Source organism: Ascidia mentula, chromosome 8 (genome assembly GCF_947561715.1).
Source record: "Ascidia mentula chromosome 8, kaAscMent1.1, whole genome shotgun sequence".
NCBI classification, from domain to species: Eukaryota; Metazoa; Chordata; class Ascidiacea; order Phlebobranchia; family Ascidiidae; genus Ascidia; species Ascidia mentula.
In genome coordinates this window covers 5,608,476-5,626,958 of record NC_138573.1, presented here as the reverse complement: position 1 = coordinate 5,626,958, position 18,483 = coordinate 5,608,476, and the positions used below count along the sequence as shown (strand labels likewise).

The 18,483-nt window shown below is 37.7% G+C and overlaps 5 protein-coding genes across 5 annotated transcripts; 2 read left to right on the top strand and 3 right to left on the bottom strand.

Moving 5' to 3' along the window:
* Nucleotides 1–199: 199 nt before the first annotated feature.
* On the bottom strand, nt 200–4,232 carry LOC145910946 (lysocardiolipin acyltransferase 1-like). Its single transcript, XM_082998173.1, has 7 exons — nt 4,009–4,232; nt 3,902–3,911; nt 3,649–3,837; nt 3,453–3,584; nt 3,104–3,235; nt 2,520–2,653; nt 200–1,825 (listed from the first exon to the last, which is right to left on the bottom strand). Exons 1-7 carry the CDS (start codon nt 4,183–4,185, stop codon nt 1,394–1,396), a joined length of 1,206 nt encoding a protein of 401 aa, XP_082854299.1. The 5' UTR covers nt 4,186–4,232; the 3' UTR covers nt 200–1,393.
* A 1,364-nt stretch (nt 4,233–5,596) lies between these two features.
* Nucleotides 5,597–11,706, top strand: LOC145912425 (ribonucleoside-diphosphate reductase large subunit-like). The gene is made up of 20 exons (XM_082999883.1): nt 5,597–5,854; nt 5,983–6,071; nt 6,470–6,647; nt 6,799–6,899; nt 6,969–7,028; nt 7,105–7,221; nt 7,293–7,378; nt 7,734–7,875; nt 7,941–8,024; nt 8,090–8,168; nt 8,250–8,412; nt 8,562–8,763; nt 8,928–9,077; nt 9,170–9,391; nt 10,270–10,346; nt 10,414–10,549; nt 10,622–10,717; nt 11,069–11,257; nt 11,369–11,482; nt 11,541–11,706. Exons 1-20 carry the CDS (start codon nt 5,836–5,838, stop codon nt 11,613–11,615), a joined length of 2,379 nt encoding a protein of 792 aa, XP_082856009.1. The 5' UTR covers nt 5,597–5,835; the 3' UTR covers nt 11,616–11,706.
* Nucleotides 11,707–11,912: 206 nt separating this feature from the next.
* On the top strand, nt 11,913–14,796 carry LOC145912467 (lariat debranching enzyme B-like). The gene is made up of 10 exons (XM_082999940.1): nt 11,913–12,243; nt 12,622–12,824; nt 12,906–13,018; nt 13,138–13,292; nt 13,346–13,439; nt 13,507–13,652; nt 13,717–13,896; nt 13,965–14,097; nt 14,160–14,280; nt 14,360–14,796. The coding sequence occupies exons 1-10, from the start codon at nt 11,968–11,970 to the stop codon at nt 14,637–14,639; spliced, it is 1,701 nt and encodes a 566-aa protein (XP_082856066.1). The 5' UTR covers nt 11,913–11,967; the 3' UTR covers nt 14,640–14,796.
* Nucleotides 14,788–15,841, bottom strand: LOC145912468 (coiled-coil domain-containing protein 134-like). Its single transcript, XM_082999941.1, has 5 exons — nt 15,611–15,841; nt 15,461–15,542; nt 15,223–15,404; nt 15,091–15,165; nt 14,788–15,039 (listed from the first exon to the last, which is right to left on the bottom strand). Exons 1-5 carry the CDS (start codon nt 15,839–15,841, stop codon nt 14,920–14,922), a joined length of 690 nt encoding a protein of 229 aa, XP_082856067.1. The 3' UTR covers nt 14,788–14,919.
* Nucleotides 15,842–16,026: 185 nt separating this feature from the next.
* On the bottom strand, nt 16,027–17,298 carry LOC145912469 (anaphase-promoting complex subunit 10-like). Its single transcript, XM_082999942.1, has 6 exons — nt 17,234–17,298; nt 16,770–16,946; nt 16,620–16,710; nt 16,439–16,559; nt 16,275–16,379; nt 16,027–16,190 (listed from the first exon to the last, which is right to left on the bottom strand). The coding sequence occupies exons 2-6, from the start codon at nt 16,909–16,911 to the stop codon at nt 16,044–16,046; spliced, it is 606 nt and encodes a 201-aa protein (XP_082856068.1). The 5' UTR covers nt 16,912–16,946; nt 17,234–17,298; the 3' UTR covers nt 16,027–16,043.
* Nucleotides 17,299–18,483: the final 1,185 nt, after the last annotated feature.

The following is an 18,483-nucleotide window of genomic DNA, read 5'->3' as shown; positions in this document are numbered from 1 at the left end:
GTAGCCAACGCAGCCAGAAAAAAATAATTACTTGTCTTTCAATCACATATTTTAAAAGGGTTAACAGCACTTGCGATGTGTTTCAACACATGAGAAACTCAATGGGTATTTTGGGCCAATTTTACTGACGAATAAACTAACTTGCTTTTATCAACACGTATTGTCGCGCCATACACAATTAACTCACAAAGGTCGGATCGTTTCACGAAACCAACGACATCGAACAGTTTATTGCGACAGTGCAACGGCAATGTGTTGCGACAAACTGCCCTATACAGCCCATAGCCAACAATTTTAACTAAAATTACAAGCATGAGTAGTTTAAAAAAGCGAATGCACTTCATGATATAGCTAACGACGTGATTTTGCGTGGAGTAATGCAAACTGACATGAACAAAATAGCCACAATAAACATACAGAGCTTCTTAACAGGAGAACAAGTTTTGCAGACTGCTATTACGATTCGTCAAAAAGCAGCACAGATCGATACTTATACAGTCTTGCATAAACATCTTCAATCAAGAACAGTGATGGTAAATGAAAAAACGATTAAATCATCCGATCGTGCAGTTTCAAACATTCGTCGATGTGACTTTCGACACAAAATGCTAAAAAATACAAACGAAAAAAATACTTCTCCGATTCGACATCCACGGGGTATCGCATACAACAATATGATACACACTAAAGCTAATCAAGTTTTGTCCTAACCCAGATCTACATATGGCAATGCATCATTTCAAGAACACAATTTTGAAAAGACATTTTAGTTTTGTAGGAAATATCAACTCCATAGAATAAGGGTCGATAAACCTGTGTGAAGAATTTCTTAGCGAGGATCTTAGTTATTTTAAAGCATGCGTTTTCGTGCAACTATTCTGACAAATCTACGCCCGGAGCAAGAGCTGAAGCAAGTGTGATGGCGGATCAAATCGTTATTTTGGGCTGAGTAAAAACAGCTGACCGCGTCGCAGCCAAAACGTGCAGAAAAATTTTGCAACATTTCATTATTTGTTGGTTGAACGTTTTAAATGCGCCCTTTGCCGTTGTGGAAGTTTGATAAGCCGTGCAGCACTTTTGACAAGAGAAAAATACTGGGTATATACAGCAGCAGCAAAAAACACCCTACAGAAAGTACAAACCGATAACAATATACGAAACGTAGCAGTGACAAAAATAAAAAAACAGTAGCAGAAGGGTGAAACTTCAAATAGATATGCGTGTTTGCAGCAATTTAGGAAAGTATAATTTATTTTGAAATACAGGACTTGATTCAAGTACATTTTCACCGGGCCAATTCCGGCTTAGTATAATATTGCTATTAATTAAATAACTAAACAACCTATTTCGGCAGTTGGATCTGGAAACGCCACCAAACGAAACCACATTTAATTTAACGAAGGTATTTGTCGTATGGGTTGCTGTACGGCTTTCCGGACACCGAGGCGTCACCAGAGCCCCCAATGCCGTATTTATGCTTTCCCCATTTGCTTGCTGGTTTGTGCATCTGCTCGTACCAGAACAATTCGAACTTATCAGAACCTCCCATCATTATCCCTTGAGCGAGGTTGAGCATAACCGTCATAAACATGTACCACCGCATAAACGGGCTTACCACGACGGCGTAAATACACAATGCCGTTACTAACAGCCATGCGAACAGAGCGAACCAGAGAAGAAAGGTTCGCGCATGAAAGGGCGGGGTTTTGTTGGACTTGAATTTGCGCGCCGAAGGTTCGGCTGCGTAGTATTCGCGAAGTAATTCTTCTTTTTCGCCCCATCGGTGTTGACACCAGTCGCCGAGCTCTTCGTCGCCCTCTGGAAGCTGCGAATTCGTGGATAGGATTACGGAGCTATTTTCACAGCAAACCAAGTCCATAGGTGTAACTAGGGTGACAGGTCACCCCTCACAAACAAACAGGGATGACAATGTATGCATTGTCACCCCTGAATTTCGTTTAAATTAAAAATAATTGTCAGAAAAACAACATACACTATGCTATGCGTTAAGCTAGTTTTAAACGCATTATCATCGTCACAACCACGACAAACACAAGTGGATTGTTACGTAACAAAGTGACACGAAACGGAATTTGCGTCGTTTACCGATGTTTATGGCGAAACGACTGACGAAATGTTTTTTGCGTGTTTTTGAAACATGGAAAAGTCACCCTTAATATTTTCCAAAACGTTAAAAAATCGACGCCTATGACCAAGTCAATAACGTTAAATTTGCGCCCGAAGCCATATGACAGGGAAATGTTTGGGCAAGTTCTCGTTGATACACAGTGGGACAAATATGCGCTACAAGTTCGTTCAGTGTATCTTGAAACACCACAAACTGAAAATTTTGGATACGGTTTTTATTTAAACCTTTGGACTGAACTAAATTAATTGTGGCTAAACACACTGTCGTAAGTGTTGAATAAGTACCTAGGCTAGCAGTAACTAAGCAACTGTCTGTAGAACAACTTCTAGAAACGCATTTAGAATTTCAAGTAATAGTGTTTGCTTAGTACCTTGTCAATTGGATACCGCTTGATATGAAAGTGGACTTCCTTCGGTGCATCGCCCTTCAGTATATCTACCTCGTTCTGGGGGATGTTTTTGGGAAAGGCTATCGTTACATCATGCACGGCCTGAATGCCGCTAACTGGAGACAAAGAAATAGTGAAATACATACCTTTGTGTTATGCTGCTTATAACGTTACTAAGTTTGGGGCGTAAAATAGGCAAAAGAGAACATGACTGTTCACTAACTGAATTCATCACAATTTAGTAGTTCAACTTAGGAGTTTTTAATCGGTGCTGTAGCATTAATAGGTTTGGTTTACTTTCGAATGCGGATAACTGATCTACAGAACATGTTCAGCAAGGGCGAAAATGCTCGATATTAAACCGAACAGAAAAATCGACTCTTCATATGTTTTGCATTAATCATGCTGAAGTGACGTTATGGGTGGATTGATTACTCAGGATAGGCTCATAAGCCGCAACAACCACGGAAATGCTACGTGGATGCAAAACATACACACACAACACACAGCCATGGAAAAAAACAGCAGAAGCTCATCAACTCGCAATAGCGTCACGATAAACTTACTGTTACGCAAGGTGTTCACAAAATGAGTGAAGCCCTTTTTTCGCGGCTGCAATACATAGTCAAACTCGGGAAGATCATTTTTCTTCGCAAATTCCTTGCTTTTTCTTACGTTATCTTTACTTAAATCAGTTCCTGCAAGTCAAAATACTTCACTAAAATTAAATCTTATTTAATTTCACAATTAGTTGCTGCTTCACTAGTATATGCGTGCAACAATGTAGACTAGATGAACAATTCACATCAAAAATACAATGGCATAAGCAGCAAAAAAGATAAAACAATATTACAGCAGAAATACAGCAAACTTATTTTTAAAAATCTAATGCAGCCCAAAATCTCAATCTTTTACCTTCTGGAAAGAACAAAATGTTCGGTTTGGAATCAAGCTCGACAAAGTAGCTCAAAATTCGGTTTATGTGTTTTTGATCAGCCTCCCAATTGCGATCCAAAAAAATATAAGCTGCAGTTTGCATTGCCCAACCTACATAATATATATTTTTTTTTAGTGTTATTTAAGATAAAACATTTGTTAAACAATTACTTACCAAGCCCTGGTATCCACTTCAGTATGGACTTTAGGGCTATTTTGTGACGATTTAAGATTTTAGCATGGAACACATAGGAAAAGAAGTAAAGCCAGTCCAATCTGGTTCGATGATTCATTAGAATAACAGTTTTTTCATGACGATCAACAGCATCACCAGTAACCACCATTCGTATGTTCCATATCTTTTCTAAAAAATTGGAGGAATCATTACAAGCAACAAATGTTCCATAGCAACATACAAAAAAACTTACCACAAACACCCTTTATTGAGCCGAACATGAAACAAAAACAGGTTATAAAGCATGTGTTTAATTTTAAAGAACACTAAGTTAAAACAATCATTTGCTCATACACTTACCACAATTGAGGTCTGCCACATTGATCCTATGATTTCAACAACTCTTCTGTAAAGCCAAGGCCATAAAAACATTAATGGATAAATTGGACCATAAATAAAAATGGTCCCACAAAAGCAACTTATCATCAGAAACATCACTGATGATACTCCACGTAACCATCCCAATATTGAGGCCATGTCTACGTCTATACAAAGTTCTGATGTCTTTGACAGTTTAAGTTAAAAAAACCTTTAAATGCACAATAAAGCATTTATTTATAATTGCAGCAATGGTCTAACAGCCATATCTATGTCCATGTATAATATAATTGGTCAAAGTATATGACAAAGAATAATTTGATGTCGCATTATTTTATACACCGAATACTAAACATGCATAATTAAGCTACGAATATCTATTTCTGAAGTTACTTCCAAACCTAGCACAAGTAAAACAGAACATGGCAAGAATGTCGATGTCGGTTCTGTTCAGCTGTCAATCAATTGCCGGCAGTCAACCGTAAAAGGACAAAAGTGTATTTCATAAACAATTATCAGTAAATATCAATTTTGATTTTAGATACAAAACATTGCAATTTAATGGTTCCGACTTCGAGTCATCAATGGGTCTGACGTCACAATGCTGCAGGTAAAAATTGACAGAAAATGCATTGGTGAAGATAGGAGTTTTGCCATAAAACATATGTAACGCAGCGAAACATCCTTTTGCGGGAAAAGTTTTAAGTTTAGCCAAAACAAATTGTCGATTAATATGTGTATCAAGCACTAAAAACGGTAATTAACGTTTGGGAAGGGAAAAACGTCTGGAGGTAACGGCACCTAGCGCGTTTGGCAGCAACTTCGTTTGACAGGCTTTGGTGTGCGCTTTTATCGCGGCGATTAATTCCTTATCACAAAGAAAATAACAGTAGACGGACCCTAAAGTTTATCTGTTGGCAGTAAAAGCGCACACCAAGCCCACATGACTAACAGGCGCGTTAGTTGCAGTTAATTGCAGACGTTTTTCTTTGCCTGGTCGTATCTACGTTTTTACTGCCTGATACATATATTCTTTGACAAATTCTGTTTTGTCTAAACTTGAAATTTCCCCAAAAAGGAGTTACCGTAGCGCTACACGCGTTTTGTTGAAGAACTCCTATCCAAGTCATGCAGTTGCTGAGCAAAACTTTTTTAAAAGAGCTGTCTGAAAGATTGACTAAAAAAGTTTTGCTCAGCAACTACAGATACGGTTATTGATCGACAACCTACCAGGGTGGCTTGGTTCATCCGGTGCAGTTTATTGTTTTTTCACCAAACCAATGCATACCTACCTGCAACATTGTGACGTCAGGCCATTCATGATGCGAAGTCGGAACCATAAATATTATTACAGTTTTATCGGAAATTTCATCATTTTTTTTTTACAAAAATAACAAAATACATGCATTATTTTTTTAAAGTGTGTTATTCTAAAATAGCGCTTATTTAAATTACCAAGTCTTTTCACGAATTTATTTTGATGTGACTAGAAAATCGTAAATAATGTACCAAATTTCTGAAGGCCATCCCTGTTGATTTTTTTATCTGTAAAATTGTTGAAAATGGTTGAGTGATTGACAGGTATGTAACAGGGTTTGGCGCAAAATTTCCTTGGCGCCAAATACGAGTTGAATCGAAAAAACAATCCAAAAATTTAAACCAGGGGCGGCAAGTTTGTTCGGATATTTCTCATTCTCTGTGAGCCTCACGTGTTTTCATTTCGTTTCGTGGCTGTTAGACGTATACTGTCGGTTTTGTTTTCCTGGTTATCACTTGGTTTATCACTTGACATTTCCCTGCTAAGCCAAGATGTTTGTATACAAAAGAGGTATGTCATTATTTATTTTATTATCAGTAGCTGTGTCCTGTATATACAAGATTGTTTTAATAAAGCCTATAATGTTTCAAAAATGATATGACAAGTAATTTTTAAAACAACGTCTTATCACATTTTAGATGGGCGCAAGGAGCGAGTTATGTTTGACAAAATAACATCGAGGGTCTCCAAACTTTGCTATGGACTCAACATGGATTTCGTTGATCCAGTTAGTAGAACAAATAGTTTTGTTTACTTTTTTTGTGCATTGTTTCTAAATAGGCCTACCACATGTTTTTTATACTCAAATAATGTTAGCTATCATGTGGCAACAGTGGATGGGAGCAAATTGGAAAGTTTACATATAGTTTGTGTGGTAGTCCTTGACTCCTATCAATTAGTTTGTGTTTAGCATTTTTTGACGGCATTAATTGTATGGTTTAGGATATGTTTTTTTTTTATGTTGATGTATTATTCAATTTATTTCTGTGCGAATTGCTGGAAAAAATTTGGAATTTTATTGCTTGAGGAAATATCTATTGCACATGATACTTTTTTCCAGCTACCCATTGACTAGAATTGTTCAATTGGTTCTGTATTTTTGTTATGACCGACTTTATTTTTTAGGCCAAGATAACAATGAAAGTAATCAATGGAATTTATGAGGGAGTTACCACAGTTGAGTTGGATACATTAGCTGCAGAAACCGCAGCCCATATGACCACCACCCATCCCGACTATGCTGTTCTTGCAGCTCGTCTTGCTGTATCTAACTTACACAAGGAGACCAAAAAGATCTTTAGCGGTAAAATCAGTTGGCCGAAATTTATCAGGGATCCTTTTCTGGTATTATTTGCATAAAATCATAGCAATTTTTCCATGTACCTTATGTTGCTGTGGGTTGTAATATCGACAATGATGCTAAAGCTTGCAAGATATACGCTATTGTTTTACAGCTGTTATGAAAGACTTGTATGAATATATCAATCCCAGGAATGAAAAGCACTCACCACTTATTTCAAAGAAAACATATGATATTATTCAGCAACACAAAGAGGTTAGAACAGCTTCACTTTGTTAAAACTGAAACCACACACAATGAAAGTAATGTTTCTTCTTTTTACAGCGCCTTAACTCTGCAATTATTTACGACCGGGATTTCAGCTATAACTTCTTTGGTTTCAAGGTATATACCTTTTCACATGTATTGAACGTCCCTTCAAAACAATTGAAAAAAATTACTTCAAAACATTTTCTTTTAGACATTGGAGCGGTCATACCTTCTGAAATTAAATGGTAAAGTTGCTGAACGTCCACAGCACATGCTAATGCGTGTTGCTATTGGCATTCATCAGGATAATATTGACGCAGTTTTAGAGGTAAAATAGAGAAAAAATTGATGCTCAACTTTTATTTCCATATTTAGTTACTGGCTTTATTCTTCTTGCAGACCTACACCCTCTTATCTGAGAAATGGTTTACCCACGCTTCCCCTACTCTGTTTAATGCTGGAACGAACAGACCACAAATGTCTAGGTATCTTATAAAGTGATTGTAGGCCACTATTTAGTGTCACAATTAAGTCACTTTACATTTTATGTCTGCTTTTTTAAATCCTGAAAAAGTTTGTAATAATCTTTAAAAGGGCCTACTGGAATATAAATGACTAATGTTGACTAAGATGATGTTCCCCAGTCTTTCGAAGCAGTTGAAATGACTGGTTTTAAATCATCAAAAATTATATCCAAAGTTTTCACACCTGTATCTCAGGGTTATGCCCATCATAATGAGAAACAGGCTTTTGCAACTTTGTACATGTTTAAATCTTTCCTGAATGAACCCCATCTGTGAGCATATTCGTAAAATTCAAACAAACAATATTTTTCCCCAGCTGCTTTCTACTGACGATGTCTGATGATAGCATTGACGGAATATACGAAACCTTGAAACAGTGTGCCTTGATTTCAAAAACTGCTGGGGGAATTGGGCTAGCAATTCATTGCATCAGGGCATCGGGAAGTTACATTGCTGGTGTAAGTTGATACAACAGTGTTTGAAAGCTTTGCAAACAGTTTTTTATTAGTTTCATCACTTGTAGACTAATGGAAATTCCAATGGCCTTTTACCCATGCTAAGAGTATATAACAACACAGCTAGATATGTGGACCAGGGTGGTAACAAGGTACATTGTTGTTTTGATATATTATGTATTTTTGTGTCAAATGAAATGATTGTCTGTCCATATAGCGACCGGGGGCATTTGCCATCTACCTCGAACCATGGCATGCTGATATTTTTGACTTTCTGGAAGCAAAGAAAAACACGGGTATGTTTGTTGTTGATTATAAACACAATTTATGCTATTGAATTCAAGGATTCTCATTGAGTGCAATAATATATTCCACAGGCAAAGATGAGTCCCGTGCAAGAGACCTTTTCTATGCTCTGTGGATACCAGATTTGTTTATGAAGAGAGTGGAATCTGATGGCATGTGGTCTCTGTTCTGCCCCGATGAAGCTCGAAATCTGTATGACACGTGGGGAGAAAAGTTTGAGAAGCTCTACGAGCAGTAAGAACAATTCAAACATTACGTGCTCCTTATGCTGTATATGGTATGGTGCCAGGCTCAACTTATCCTTTTATTACAGTAGTAATTTAAGTTTTATTTGACTATTTCTTGGTGTTCTCAACTTCTGCAGAATCTAAACTTTTTTTCAGATATGAACAAGATGGCAAGGCTCGAAAGACAATAAAAGCACAGAAGCTTTGGTATGCAATAATTGAGTCGCAGATCGAAACCGGTACCCCATACATGCTTTACAAAGATGCATGCAACAGAAAGTCCAACCAACAAAACCTGGGGACAATAAAGAGTTCCAACCTGTGCACTGAGATAGTAGAATACACAAGCCCAGATGAGGTGTGTAAGCCATCTCATGTTCCTCTATGTCAAGTCAACATAATGTTCATTTGTGCAAAAAAGAGTATGTCCACTCTGTGTGTATGATTGTACAATTTTTTTTGGAGTCTTGCTTAATACACATATAGGCTTTGTATGTTGTAGCAATTGTTTTTTTTCGCTAGGTCGCCGTTTGCAACTTAGCGTCGCTTGCTCTTCCTATGTTTGTCAAGCCAGAAGGAGTGTTCGACTTCCAGAAACTTCACGATGTCACAAAAGTTATCACCAGAAATTTAAACAAGATAATCGACGTCAACTATTACCCTGTGCCGCAGGTAGGGCCTGTCCGCTGACAGTTTTTCTCAATTTATGTTACAACAAGTTATTTTCATTTTTCAACAGCAAATTTAACGAGCAACCTTTTCAGGCTAAAAAATCAAACTTTCGACATCGTCCAATTGGCATCGGTGTTCAGGGTCTCGCTGACACCTTCATTCTCATGCGCATGGCATTTGACTGCGAGGATGCAATGCTGCTTAACAAGCAAATTTTCGAAACCCTCTACTACGCCGCCCTCACTGCTTCGTGCGAACTTTCTAAAGAGTTCGGTCCCTACGAGACTTACGATGGTTCGCCTGTTAGCAAAGGGGTGAGATTCGCAATGTTTGGCTTAGTGATTCTGAACCTTTTTTGTCTTACTTCCCACTTTCAGGTTAAAGGAAATTATCTTTTCTTGCCAGTATTTAACTTTTTAAAGTAAGAATTTAATCATTGCTTTTGCGCTATAAATGTTGTACTTTGATAGCATTTTTTAATAAGTATATGACACACAGTAAGCCCGTTTACATGTGCGACGGAAGCGAATCGGATTGGCCGGAAGACGAATTGGAACATCTTAATCCAATCCGTAATTCGCTTGTGTTTACATGTGTGGTTTGGTAATTTTTATTGACTAAAAAAACGTTGTAAAATAAACAAACATCTAAAAATACGCGAAATTCACTTGAACAACATGCTTCGATGGAATCGAAGAAAAAAAAACAAGAAATAAACTAAAAAGATTAAGTGTGCTGGAATCCATTATATTGCATGCAATGTGGACGGTCTACACCTAAAACAACTTTAAAACCAATGTCAAGCACTTATCTTTTAATGTTTATTATTTATTTAATGCAACGTGACTAACTTAAAAAAAGCGCACACCGAAAACCCTTCGCATTCTTCTGTTTTCGAAGTGGATTAAAAAGGAAGCGAATTCAATATACCTCCTTCGAACGGATTAAGCGCTCCGTCGCTCCTCCTGAGCAAAAAACGGGAGGAGCGATTAAGCGAAGCGCATTCGAATTCGCTTTAAGTGTTCATGTAAACGGGCTTAGTGAATACAGAACATAATATTTCTTTTTCAACTACTTTTGCAAATTTCGATGCCGAATAATTTCGATACAACCCTATAATTTCCCACCGGTTAGGAACTACTGGTTTAGCTGCTTGTTTTATGCCGCTTTAACCTGTGATTCGCCATCGCAGCAACTGCAATACGATATGTGGAACGCTACACCGACGGAGTTGTGGGATTGGTGCAAACTAAAAGAAGACATTGCAAAGTTAGTTGTTGGAAATGGGATGTAGTTTTTCTGGTTGGCCCGTGTTACCACCGCTTATATTGTTCAGACACGGCGTACGGAACAGCCTATTAATGGCTCCAATGCCCACCGCCTCCACCGCTCAAATCTTGGGCAACAACGAGTCGATTGAGCCATACACAAGTAACATTTATACGAGAAGAGTGCTCTCGGGTGAATTTCAGGTGATAATTAATGTGATAGAACTTGCTGTGGTCAAACTACGTAATACCGATGTTTGTGTGTACCCTTTGCAGATTGTGAATCAGCATTTGTTGAAGGAATTGACTGAAAACGGAATTTGGAACGATAATGTAAAACTACAAATGATAGCGGCAAATGGATCTGTTCAGGTACCCGCCAGTTCAACGTAAACAAGTTTGGCTTGGCATGCCGCGAATTCTATTGGTGCTTGTTAGAAAAATGCAGTTTTAGGCCCTGTCGAATAATTAAATTAGATGATAAGCAATGTGGAGCCAATAATATGAATTGTGTAAGCTGCAGACAGATGAGACCTTTTAGGTCGAAACAGTGACCATCTGTCTGCAGCTTATACACAATTAAATCAAAGTTTGGGCATTCGAAATTTGGATTTTTAATGATAATGCGTAAAGCCTTCTACACAATTAGTTTTAAGATTTTTCCAAGCAATAAACGGGCAAATTGGCGTTAGGACTGTATTGTAATATGTTAACATTTGTTAGAACATCTCCGAAATTTCCGATGACGTAAAAGCAAGGTACCGAACTGTTTGGGAAATCTCGCAGAAGAACATCGTTAAAATGGCAGCTGACCGTGCGCCTTTCATCGACCAAAGTCAAAGTCTCAACATCCACATAGCGGAACCGAGCTACGGAAAACTAACAAGCATGCACTTTTACGGCTGGAAGTCGGCAAGTTGCTTTTTTTTTGTTTGCTTGACTTATAAGGCTAACACGAATTGTCCTGTGCTTTTGTAGCATCAGGCAGCGATAAATTCACGAAATAAACATTCAATTTAACAGGGTTTAAAAACCGGCATGTATTATCTGCGAACGAAACCAGCTGCCCAAGCAATTCAATTCACTGTGGACAAGGAAAAGTTGCAGCAAACAGAAGAGAACCAATCTAAGGAAGAGGTATTACTCCTGCGTTGAATTTGCGTTGATAAATCTCGGACATTACCGTTTTTTTAAGGAACGAAAGAAAAACGAAGCCGCCATGGTGTGTTCCTTGCAAAACAAAGACGAGTGCCTCATGTGTAGTGGCTGAATGATTCCCATCGCTGGACACCGAATCACCACTTTTTTTCTATTGTGTTGTATCATTTTTGTCGAATTGCTGTATTTTCAATTCCTAATATGTCCACAATAAATAGTTAACACTTTTCGATAGCACATTTTTGTGATCTGCAGCTATGCCAAACTAGGATCTAAAGCGCCTAAAAAACGCACCGAAGTCGCTTTACTGTATAAAATAGAAATCATCGATATACTGCGGATTTCTATGGTAAGAACTTCGTCGGTAGTTCCCCCTACATTGTCAAATTAAGATCTTCACATGATTCCTCTTTCGTTGCAAGTAGTGCAAAAAACAACAGAAAATCTTTAAGTTAGCCGACGAAATGCACATTGCCGTGGAAGGATGTTGCCATGGGGAACTGGATAAGATCTACGAGACCTTGCAATTTATCGAAAAGCGAGAGGCAATCGAAATAGAACTGTTGCTTTGCTGCGGTGATTTTCAAGCTGTCAGAAATGAAGCGGATCTTCAGTGCATGTCAGTACCTGATAAACACAAATCTATGCAGGACTTCTGGCAATATTATTCCGGAAAGAAAACTGCTCCATTTCTAACCATTTTCATTGGTGGTAACCATGAGGCTTCCAACTATCTACAGGTATTTTAAACACAAACCTATAAGGAAACAGATTTGTATTGTTTTGTTCTGGAAGGTACAATCAGACATGAAAAGAAACATATATTCAGTTTTCACCTTTACAGACTTTATCTAAGTCTTATGTTGCATACCAGATTGGAAAGTTTTTAATTTGCGTGGAGGATTTTTTCAGGGAGCATTAATTGCTAATTGCGCAGATTATCAGTAAATATGTTTTGCATAAGTTCATGCATTAGCTTTTTGTGCAGATTATCAGTAAACTTTTGCAAAAGTACATATCCTAGTTTATGCATACTTAAACCACATACACCTGCTTCTTACTTAACTTTGTCAAAAATATAATCTTACAATGCCAATATGTTGATACTTTTTCTGTAGGAGTTACCATATGGAGGGTGGGTTGCCCATAACATTTATTATCTTGGTTATGCGGGTGTGGTCAACTACAAAGGACTGCGTATTGGTGGCTTGTCAGGGATTTTTAAACAACATGATTATTGCAAGGGCCGATATGAAAAACCACCATACAGGGAACAATCAAAGCGAAGTGTGTACCACGTCCGCCAGCTTGATGTTTTTAGGTGGGGCAAATAAACCCAACTAACTCCGCTTGTAACCTTGGCAAAATCTGGACCTTTTCTTACCATGTAAGTTTGTGTTAGATTAAAACAGCTCAAGCAGCCAGTCAACATCATGATGTCTCATGATTGGCCAAGAGGGGTTGTGAATTATGGAGACAAAGAAAAATTGTTGCAGCAAAAATGGCATTTCGAAGGTGATTGACATACTAATTGAGTGCTGGGAAAAAAGATTGTAACAAATATTAGTCATACAGTTTTTTTGGACTTTCAACTAGTTTTTGTATAGTTTAAAAAACAATCACTTGTATTTCAGAGGATGTCAGAACGAACCAACTAGGTAGTCTGCCATCATGGCAGTTGCTCACCACTATGCAACCAGAATATTGGTTCGCAGGCCATTTGCATGTGAAGTTTGCCGCCTTAATTGAACATGAAACTGACACCTATCCACCTGTGCCATGTGAAGAGGTAAGTTGCCATTAGTTTTACCAAGCACAGAGAGCAAACATGGATATTTTTAGAAAAAAGTCACCAAGTTTCTTGCACTTGACAAATGCTTGCCAAGAAGAGATTTTCTACAAGTATTAAACCTACCAACAACTGACAACATTTCAAGTATTTGTTTTCTCCTTGTGTTAATTTAAAGCTGCAGTTTTAACAGTATATATTTTCATTATTTTAGATGATTTAATGTATGATCCAGAGTGGCTGGCAGTGCTAAAAGAGACCAACAGTTTAACATCAACTTCATACAAATCTGTCATACTTCCAACTAAGGGTTTGCATGAAAAATGGGATTATTCTGTCAGCGAAGAAAAAGTTGATGAGGTAATTTTGTTGAAACTCTTTTTGTTATTTCAATCCAAGTGAAACATTTATTATATGTTATTAGGTTGTTGCATTACTTGGAGAGGATCTTAAGATTCCACTGAACTTTCGTCCTGATGACACTTGCCTTTACAATCCTGAGCACCACTACCATAACCGACAAGTCGTGTGTCAGATTAATCAGCAGACAACAGAACTTTGTGCAAAGCTAGAGATAAACGATCCCTTGATGCTGCTTCTTCAGGTGACCCACCGATCTATCTTCCTATGATACACAAAAAGATTGGCCATTAACATGTATATAATGTCCAGGAAAGTGATGCAGCCAATGTCAGCCTCAATAACTCATCGTGGATGGCTGATGAATCAAGTGAAATGCCTAGTGCCATCATCAGCAACACATCAATTAACCCTGATGAAATAGATGTGGAAGATGATGAGGATGGTTTGTCCACCTTGTCAGAATGCTTACACCCTCATGATTAACATAAAACTGTGTATTCGCAGAAACACCACAAGAAGCATCAGAGGACAGAGAGAAAAGTCCAGTCCCAAGCACCGAGGAGGATGAGGTTGCCATGGCTAGCTCCTTGTCCTCAATGTCAAGCACTGAGGAGGAACAGGATAGGTAAAGTTCTGTCTTTCATGTGCCTGGCAATTATTTAATCCCCAGTTATAATTAATAATATGTGCTCTTGCTTTTGTAGTAAAAAAAAATCAACGCCGAAAGGTCCTCCTATAGCAATTGCAGCCAATTTTTCTATGAACTTACCTGCACCTAAGATTTTATTATCTTCCACTCCCCGTTCATCTGACACCAAGTCACAGTCCAATGAGCCATGCTCCCCGATGACAAGTTCTATTCATGGCAAACGCTCCAGTGACACAGACTCAGAAGAGTCAGGCAGCACAAAATCAGCTAAGGCAAAAAAGTTTAAAAGAAGAAATGCATCCCTTTATTCCACAAGTGAGAATGAAACAACATAAGTCATTTCTTTTGCCAAATGGGTTTGATTGTTGAGGGAAGCGATAAACTTTGTTATTATTTTGTGCATCTCAATTTTTATTTTATTCTTTGTTGAAATTCATCAGCAAACTGTCAATTTTTTGGTGCTTATCAAATAATAATAAAATGAAAAAGTAATATGGGCCATTTACTGCAAAAAACAACTAATCACCAACTTGTAACATACAGTTTGATTGTGATTTATTGCACACAGAACAAAGTGAATTCAATCAACGCTTTTAATTTAATCCTTTCTCATTCCTACAGTTCTTGCTTGGAAAGCTTAGGTCCTTTTCTCTTGGCCATTTTTTTCTGTAATTTTTTCTTTATTTTGACTTCCTTATACAGCATTTGCCTTTCTTCTGAAGTCAGTTCTGGGTGCTGAAACATATTGTTTTTTACAATGCATGTTTACGAAAGGTCAATTACCACCTGAATGCTTTCTTGTTGCTTGAATGGGTTTTCGTATGTTGGATCAACTTCACCAATCCCAAGCTCTTGTTGCAACTAAAAAAAACTCTACATTACAAAACAAAAAACAAGAATCAAGGTTAGAAAACTTACACTTCGAATAATCATTTGATTGTCACCATCGTATACACCACTTTTATTGCACACATCAATGGCATCTTCAATGACCAGTTTCCACTCCCTTGTATGTTTTTTGTAAAAACTCTGAGCCAGTTTAGGAAATCTTACAATGATGTCAGCAAAAAGAGCTGTATTTTCCAGTACATTACCAAGTTCTGTGGCAATAAATCAAGCAAATAAAAAACATTTGTTCTGGTAAATAGTTTGGTACCATCTTTTACTTGTAGATCCTCTGGAAATTGTTCCAAATCAACATTTTTAGATTCAAGAGATTTTAGTGCTGATGTGGTGGTCTGTCAATAAAAACACGAAATACTTGAGGATGATAAGATTAAAAAAAATCCTGTTGTGCAATGCAAACCTGTATTATAGTTTCCAACATAATTTTAATCAGTTTTGCTTTCTTCTCTATGCTGTTTTCCAGAATAAGCTTTTGCACGGCAACTATATGCTCTTTGCGCTTCACTTTGAAAAGTTTTTGATAAAGTTTGAGAGAAGCATTACTTTCGTCATTTGCCTTTTTTTCTTGACCTTTCACACTTACCAACATGTACACAAGTAGCATAACACATATTAAAACTCTGAATGTCATTTACCCGTAAAGAGCTAATGATCTAAAAAGAGAGCGACAAAGCTGTAAACAACAAAATCTCACAAAAATACGGCATATGAAAAAGTAAATGCAAAGTCATAACAGGAATGTTTGAAAGTTAAGATGAAAAAGTTACTTTCCACAAAGTAATCTTTTCATGGTTAATCTTGTTTCATTAACACTCCATTTTTTTAACTGTCTGCTATCTGATGCTGTACATAGCAACATCCACACTGGAAAACTGGGGCAGTCTTCGTCCTGAAATGACATTGTCCATTGATGCACCATCTTTTGATGAAGCAAATATTTTGATTTGCCGTAAATGAGTGTCCCTTCCGTTCTGGTGATTCTACAAAGAAATTTCATTGAAATAATTTCTTTGCTAGTTACTGTTTTGCCTATGTACAAAATATGATAAAGCACTCTAAATAACCTGTAGCACAGCTATCTGGGTCATGAAAGTCCTTGTTGCTTTTCCATGCACAGAGTTGTTTAACTTTATCAATACCCATCCTGATGGTTCGTTAATTTCCAGTGTCTAAATGTTAAAAAGCAAATTTACAAGACCTTTAAATAAAACTGTTAAGAGCACCATACCTCAATTTCATTAAGATCATTAAAATCATTTCCAACTCGCACAGATAATTTGTTTGGTGTGTAACTCTCATCTGTTTTGTGGTCCATATAAATGCCAATGCAGTGCAAGGTTGTTTTTTGTCTGCAAAATTGTTCTTAACAATTGCATATTGTCACAAATGCAGTAGAAATGCGAACAAACCGAAACTGGATGTTAACCATGTGTGGTTGGGAGCCATCGGACTGCCAGTAGGTTTCTAGATTGTTGTCACGAAGTAAATTTACACCATAACCTGTATTTATGGTTACATAGTTTGATTAATCTTCTGCAATTTAGACTGCAACATTTTACCTTGCTTGCAAGAAGAAACAGACCAAACAGCATGAACTCCTATTTCTTTTAACCCCTCATTTTCCATAAGTTTCTTGATATCAGATACAAGAAAATAATTTCCTGGATCATTCTCGTCCACACCAGTATCTGTGTCTCCCATGCTACGTTCCTGCGTCTCAAATTTTTGAAACCTGCCTACAGGATTTTGTTATTTAGAATGCCTTTTGCCCATTCTTGCGAAACAAATATTCAAAGTGCAAAAGGGCAAGAAACAGCCATTGCATAAGTTTGGACACAAAAAAAAACTCAGTCGAACAACTTGAACATAACCACCTCATTTACAGACAAGCTTAATTTACAAAAAAAAACACCTTCGCATCGAGGTGTTGGATGACGGACGACTTTATGATGTCAATAACCGCCAAATGTGCTTTGCAATTTTGTGATTTGGGTTTTTAGCAATGTGACACTAAGAAACTTACTGAGTTAAAATCTGACAGCAATTCCATATGGAAAAGATTTAGATAAACACGATTGTGGCGCTGTTGCCGCGTGCGCGTGGTTCGCAAGCTCGTTCCGCTCGACGACACAGACAAATACACAAAACATACCCACCGCGAACCAACATTAACGAAATTCATCCTCGAAACTACGAATATCTGAAACTGCAGCATTTGTTTGCAACTGCGTATGTACCGTACATTATTTAGGTATATACTAAGTAAAACGTTTTTTTACATCATTGGGCATTCGACACGGACCGCAGTTTAGGAAATCCTCATCGAAATGCAATTTATGAGTTTCAGTTTAGTTTATTCCGCCAAACACACTACACACACAAAAAGAATTACACTGAAGTCCATTGTTTTGCTGTAGTTTCGGCGGGCGATGCTGACAAGAGAATTAAGCAATATAGGCCTACGGCGTTGTGTTCGATATTACAGATGGCAGGTGAATGACTGTTGCAAAGGTTATAGTCAGTGGTGGAATTCAAATACACCAGCATAGTTCTCTCGCCACAGTAAACGTGCGAATAATACTTGAAGTAAAACATAAGCCTATACGTCTGGAAGACGATTGTTCCAAGCCTATCACTGTGCAGCATAGGCGTCGATTTAGGGGTGACAACGCATGTATTGTCACCCCTGGATTTCAGTTAAATTAAAAAGTATTGTCGGAAAAACCACACACATTATACTATCCGCTAAGCAAGTTTCAAACGACTTGTATTGTATCGTCACAATCAGGACAAACACAAGTGTCTCGTGGATTGTTACGCAACAAAGTGACGGGAAACGGAATTTGCGTCGTTTGCCTACGTTTAAGGTGATACGACTGACGAAATGTTTTTTGCGTGTTTCTAAAACCTGGAAAAGTCACCCTTAATATTTTACGAAACGTTAAAAAATCGACGCCTATGCTGTGCTGTAAGGGATTTGCTGGACCGAATCTAGTTATACTGACACTTCTTAACGGGTGCCTCAAAAAACATGTATCGTAGGCATCAGTGGATTTCCAATCTAGGCAAGCCCGAATTGCTTCGCTACATTACAACACATCTCATTTTATTAAAGTTTTTTACATCTGTAACTAAAATCGCCGTATTTTACAACGCTGCAGTTAATAACAGTTAAGGCCACATATCAGTATTGTTGCGTTTAACCCGTGTTCTTCTCTAAACTCCGTATATCCGACACCAATCAGGTAAACAAACTTATGTTGAGATGGCTAA

Excerpts from the sequence above, each read along its gene's own strand:
- LOC145910946 (XM_082998173.1), bottom strand. The coding sequence starts at position 4,185 with ATGGCCTCAATATTGGGATGGTTACGTGGAGTATCATCAGTGATGTTT. Across the intron at positions 2,654-3,103 it reads TGTGAACACCTTGCGTAACA|TTAGCGGCATTCAGGCCGTG; the intron begins GTAAGTTTATCG and ends CTTTGTCTCCAG. Across the intron at positions 1,826-2,519 it reads AGCGGTATCCAATTGACAAG|CTTCCAGAGGGCGACGAAGA; the intron begins GTACTAAGCAAA and ends ACGAATTCGCAG.
- LOC145912425 (XM_082999883.1), top strand. Across the intron at positions 6,900-6,968 it reads TTATTCAGCAACACAAAGAG|CGCCTTAACTCTGCAATTAT; the intron begins GTTAGAACAGCT and ends TTCTTTTTACAG. Across the intron at positions 7,222-7,292 it reads ATATTGACGCAGTTTTAGAG|ACCTACACCCTCTTATCTGA; the intron begins GTAAAATAGAGA and ends TTCTTCTTGCAG.
- LOC145912467 (XM_082999940.1), top strand. The coding sequence starts at position 11,968 with ATGCACATTGCCGTGGAAGGATGTTGCCATGGGGAACTGGATAAGATC. Across the intron at positions 13,653-13,716 it reads GCGAAGAAAAAGTTGATGAG|GTTGTTGCATTACTTGGAGA; the intron begins GTAATTTTGTTG and ends ATATGTTATTAG. Across the intron at positions 14,281-14,359 it reads ACTGAGGAGGAACAGGATAG|TAAAAAAAAATCAACGCCGA; the intron begins GTAAAGTTCTGT and ends TTGCTTTTGTAG.
- LOC145912468 (XM_082999941.1), bottom strand. The coding sequence starts at position 15,841 with ATGACATTCAGAGTTTTAATATGTGTTATGCTACTTGTGTACATGTTG. Across the intron at positions 15,543-15,610 it reads TGTTGGAAACTATAATACAG|ACCACCACATCAGCACTAAA; the intron begins GTTTGCATTGCA and ends TTTTATTGACAG. Across the intron at positions 15,040-15,090 it reads AGCAACAAGAAAGCATTCAG|CACCCAGAACTGACTTCAGA; the intron begins GTGGTAATTGAC and ends AATATGTTTCAG.
- LOC145912469 (XM_082999942.1), bottom strand. The coding sequence starts at position 16,911 with ATGGGAGACACAGATACTGGTGTGGACGAGAATGATCCAGGAAATTAT. Across the intron at positions 16,560-16,619 it reads ATGGTTAACATCCAGTTTCG|ACAAAAAACAACCTTGCACT; the intron begins GTTTGTTCGCAT and ends ACAATTTTGCAG. Across the intron at positions 16,191-16,274 it reads CCCAGATAGCTGTGCTACAG|AATCACCAGAACGGAAGGGA; the intron begins GTTATTTAGAGT and ends ATTTCTTTGTAG.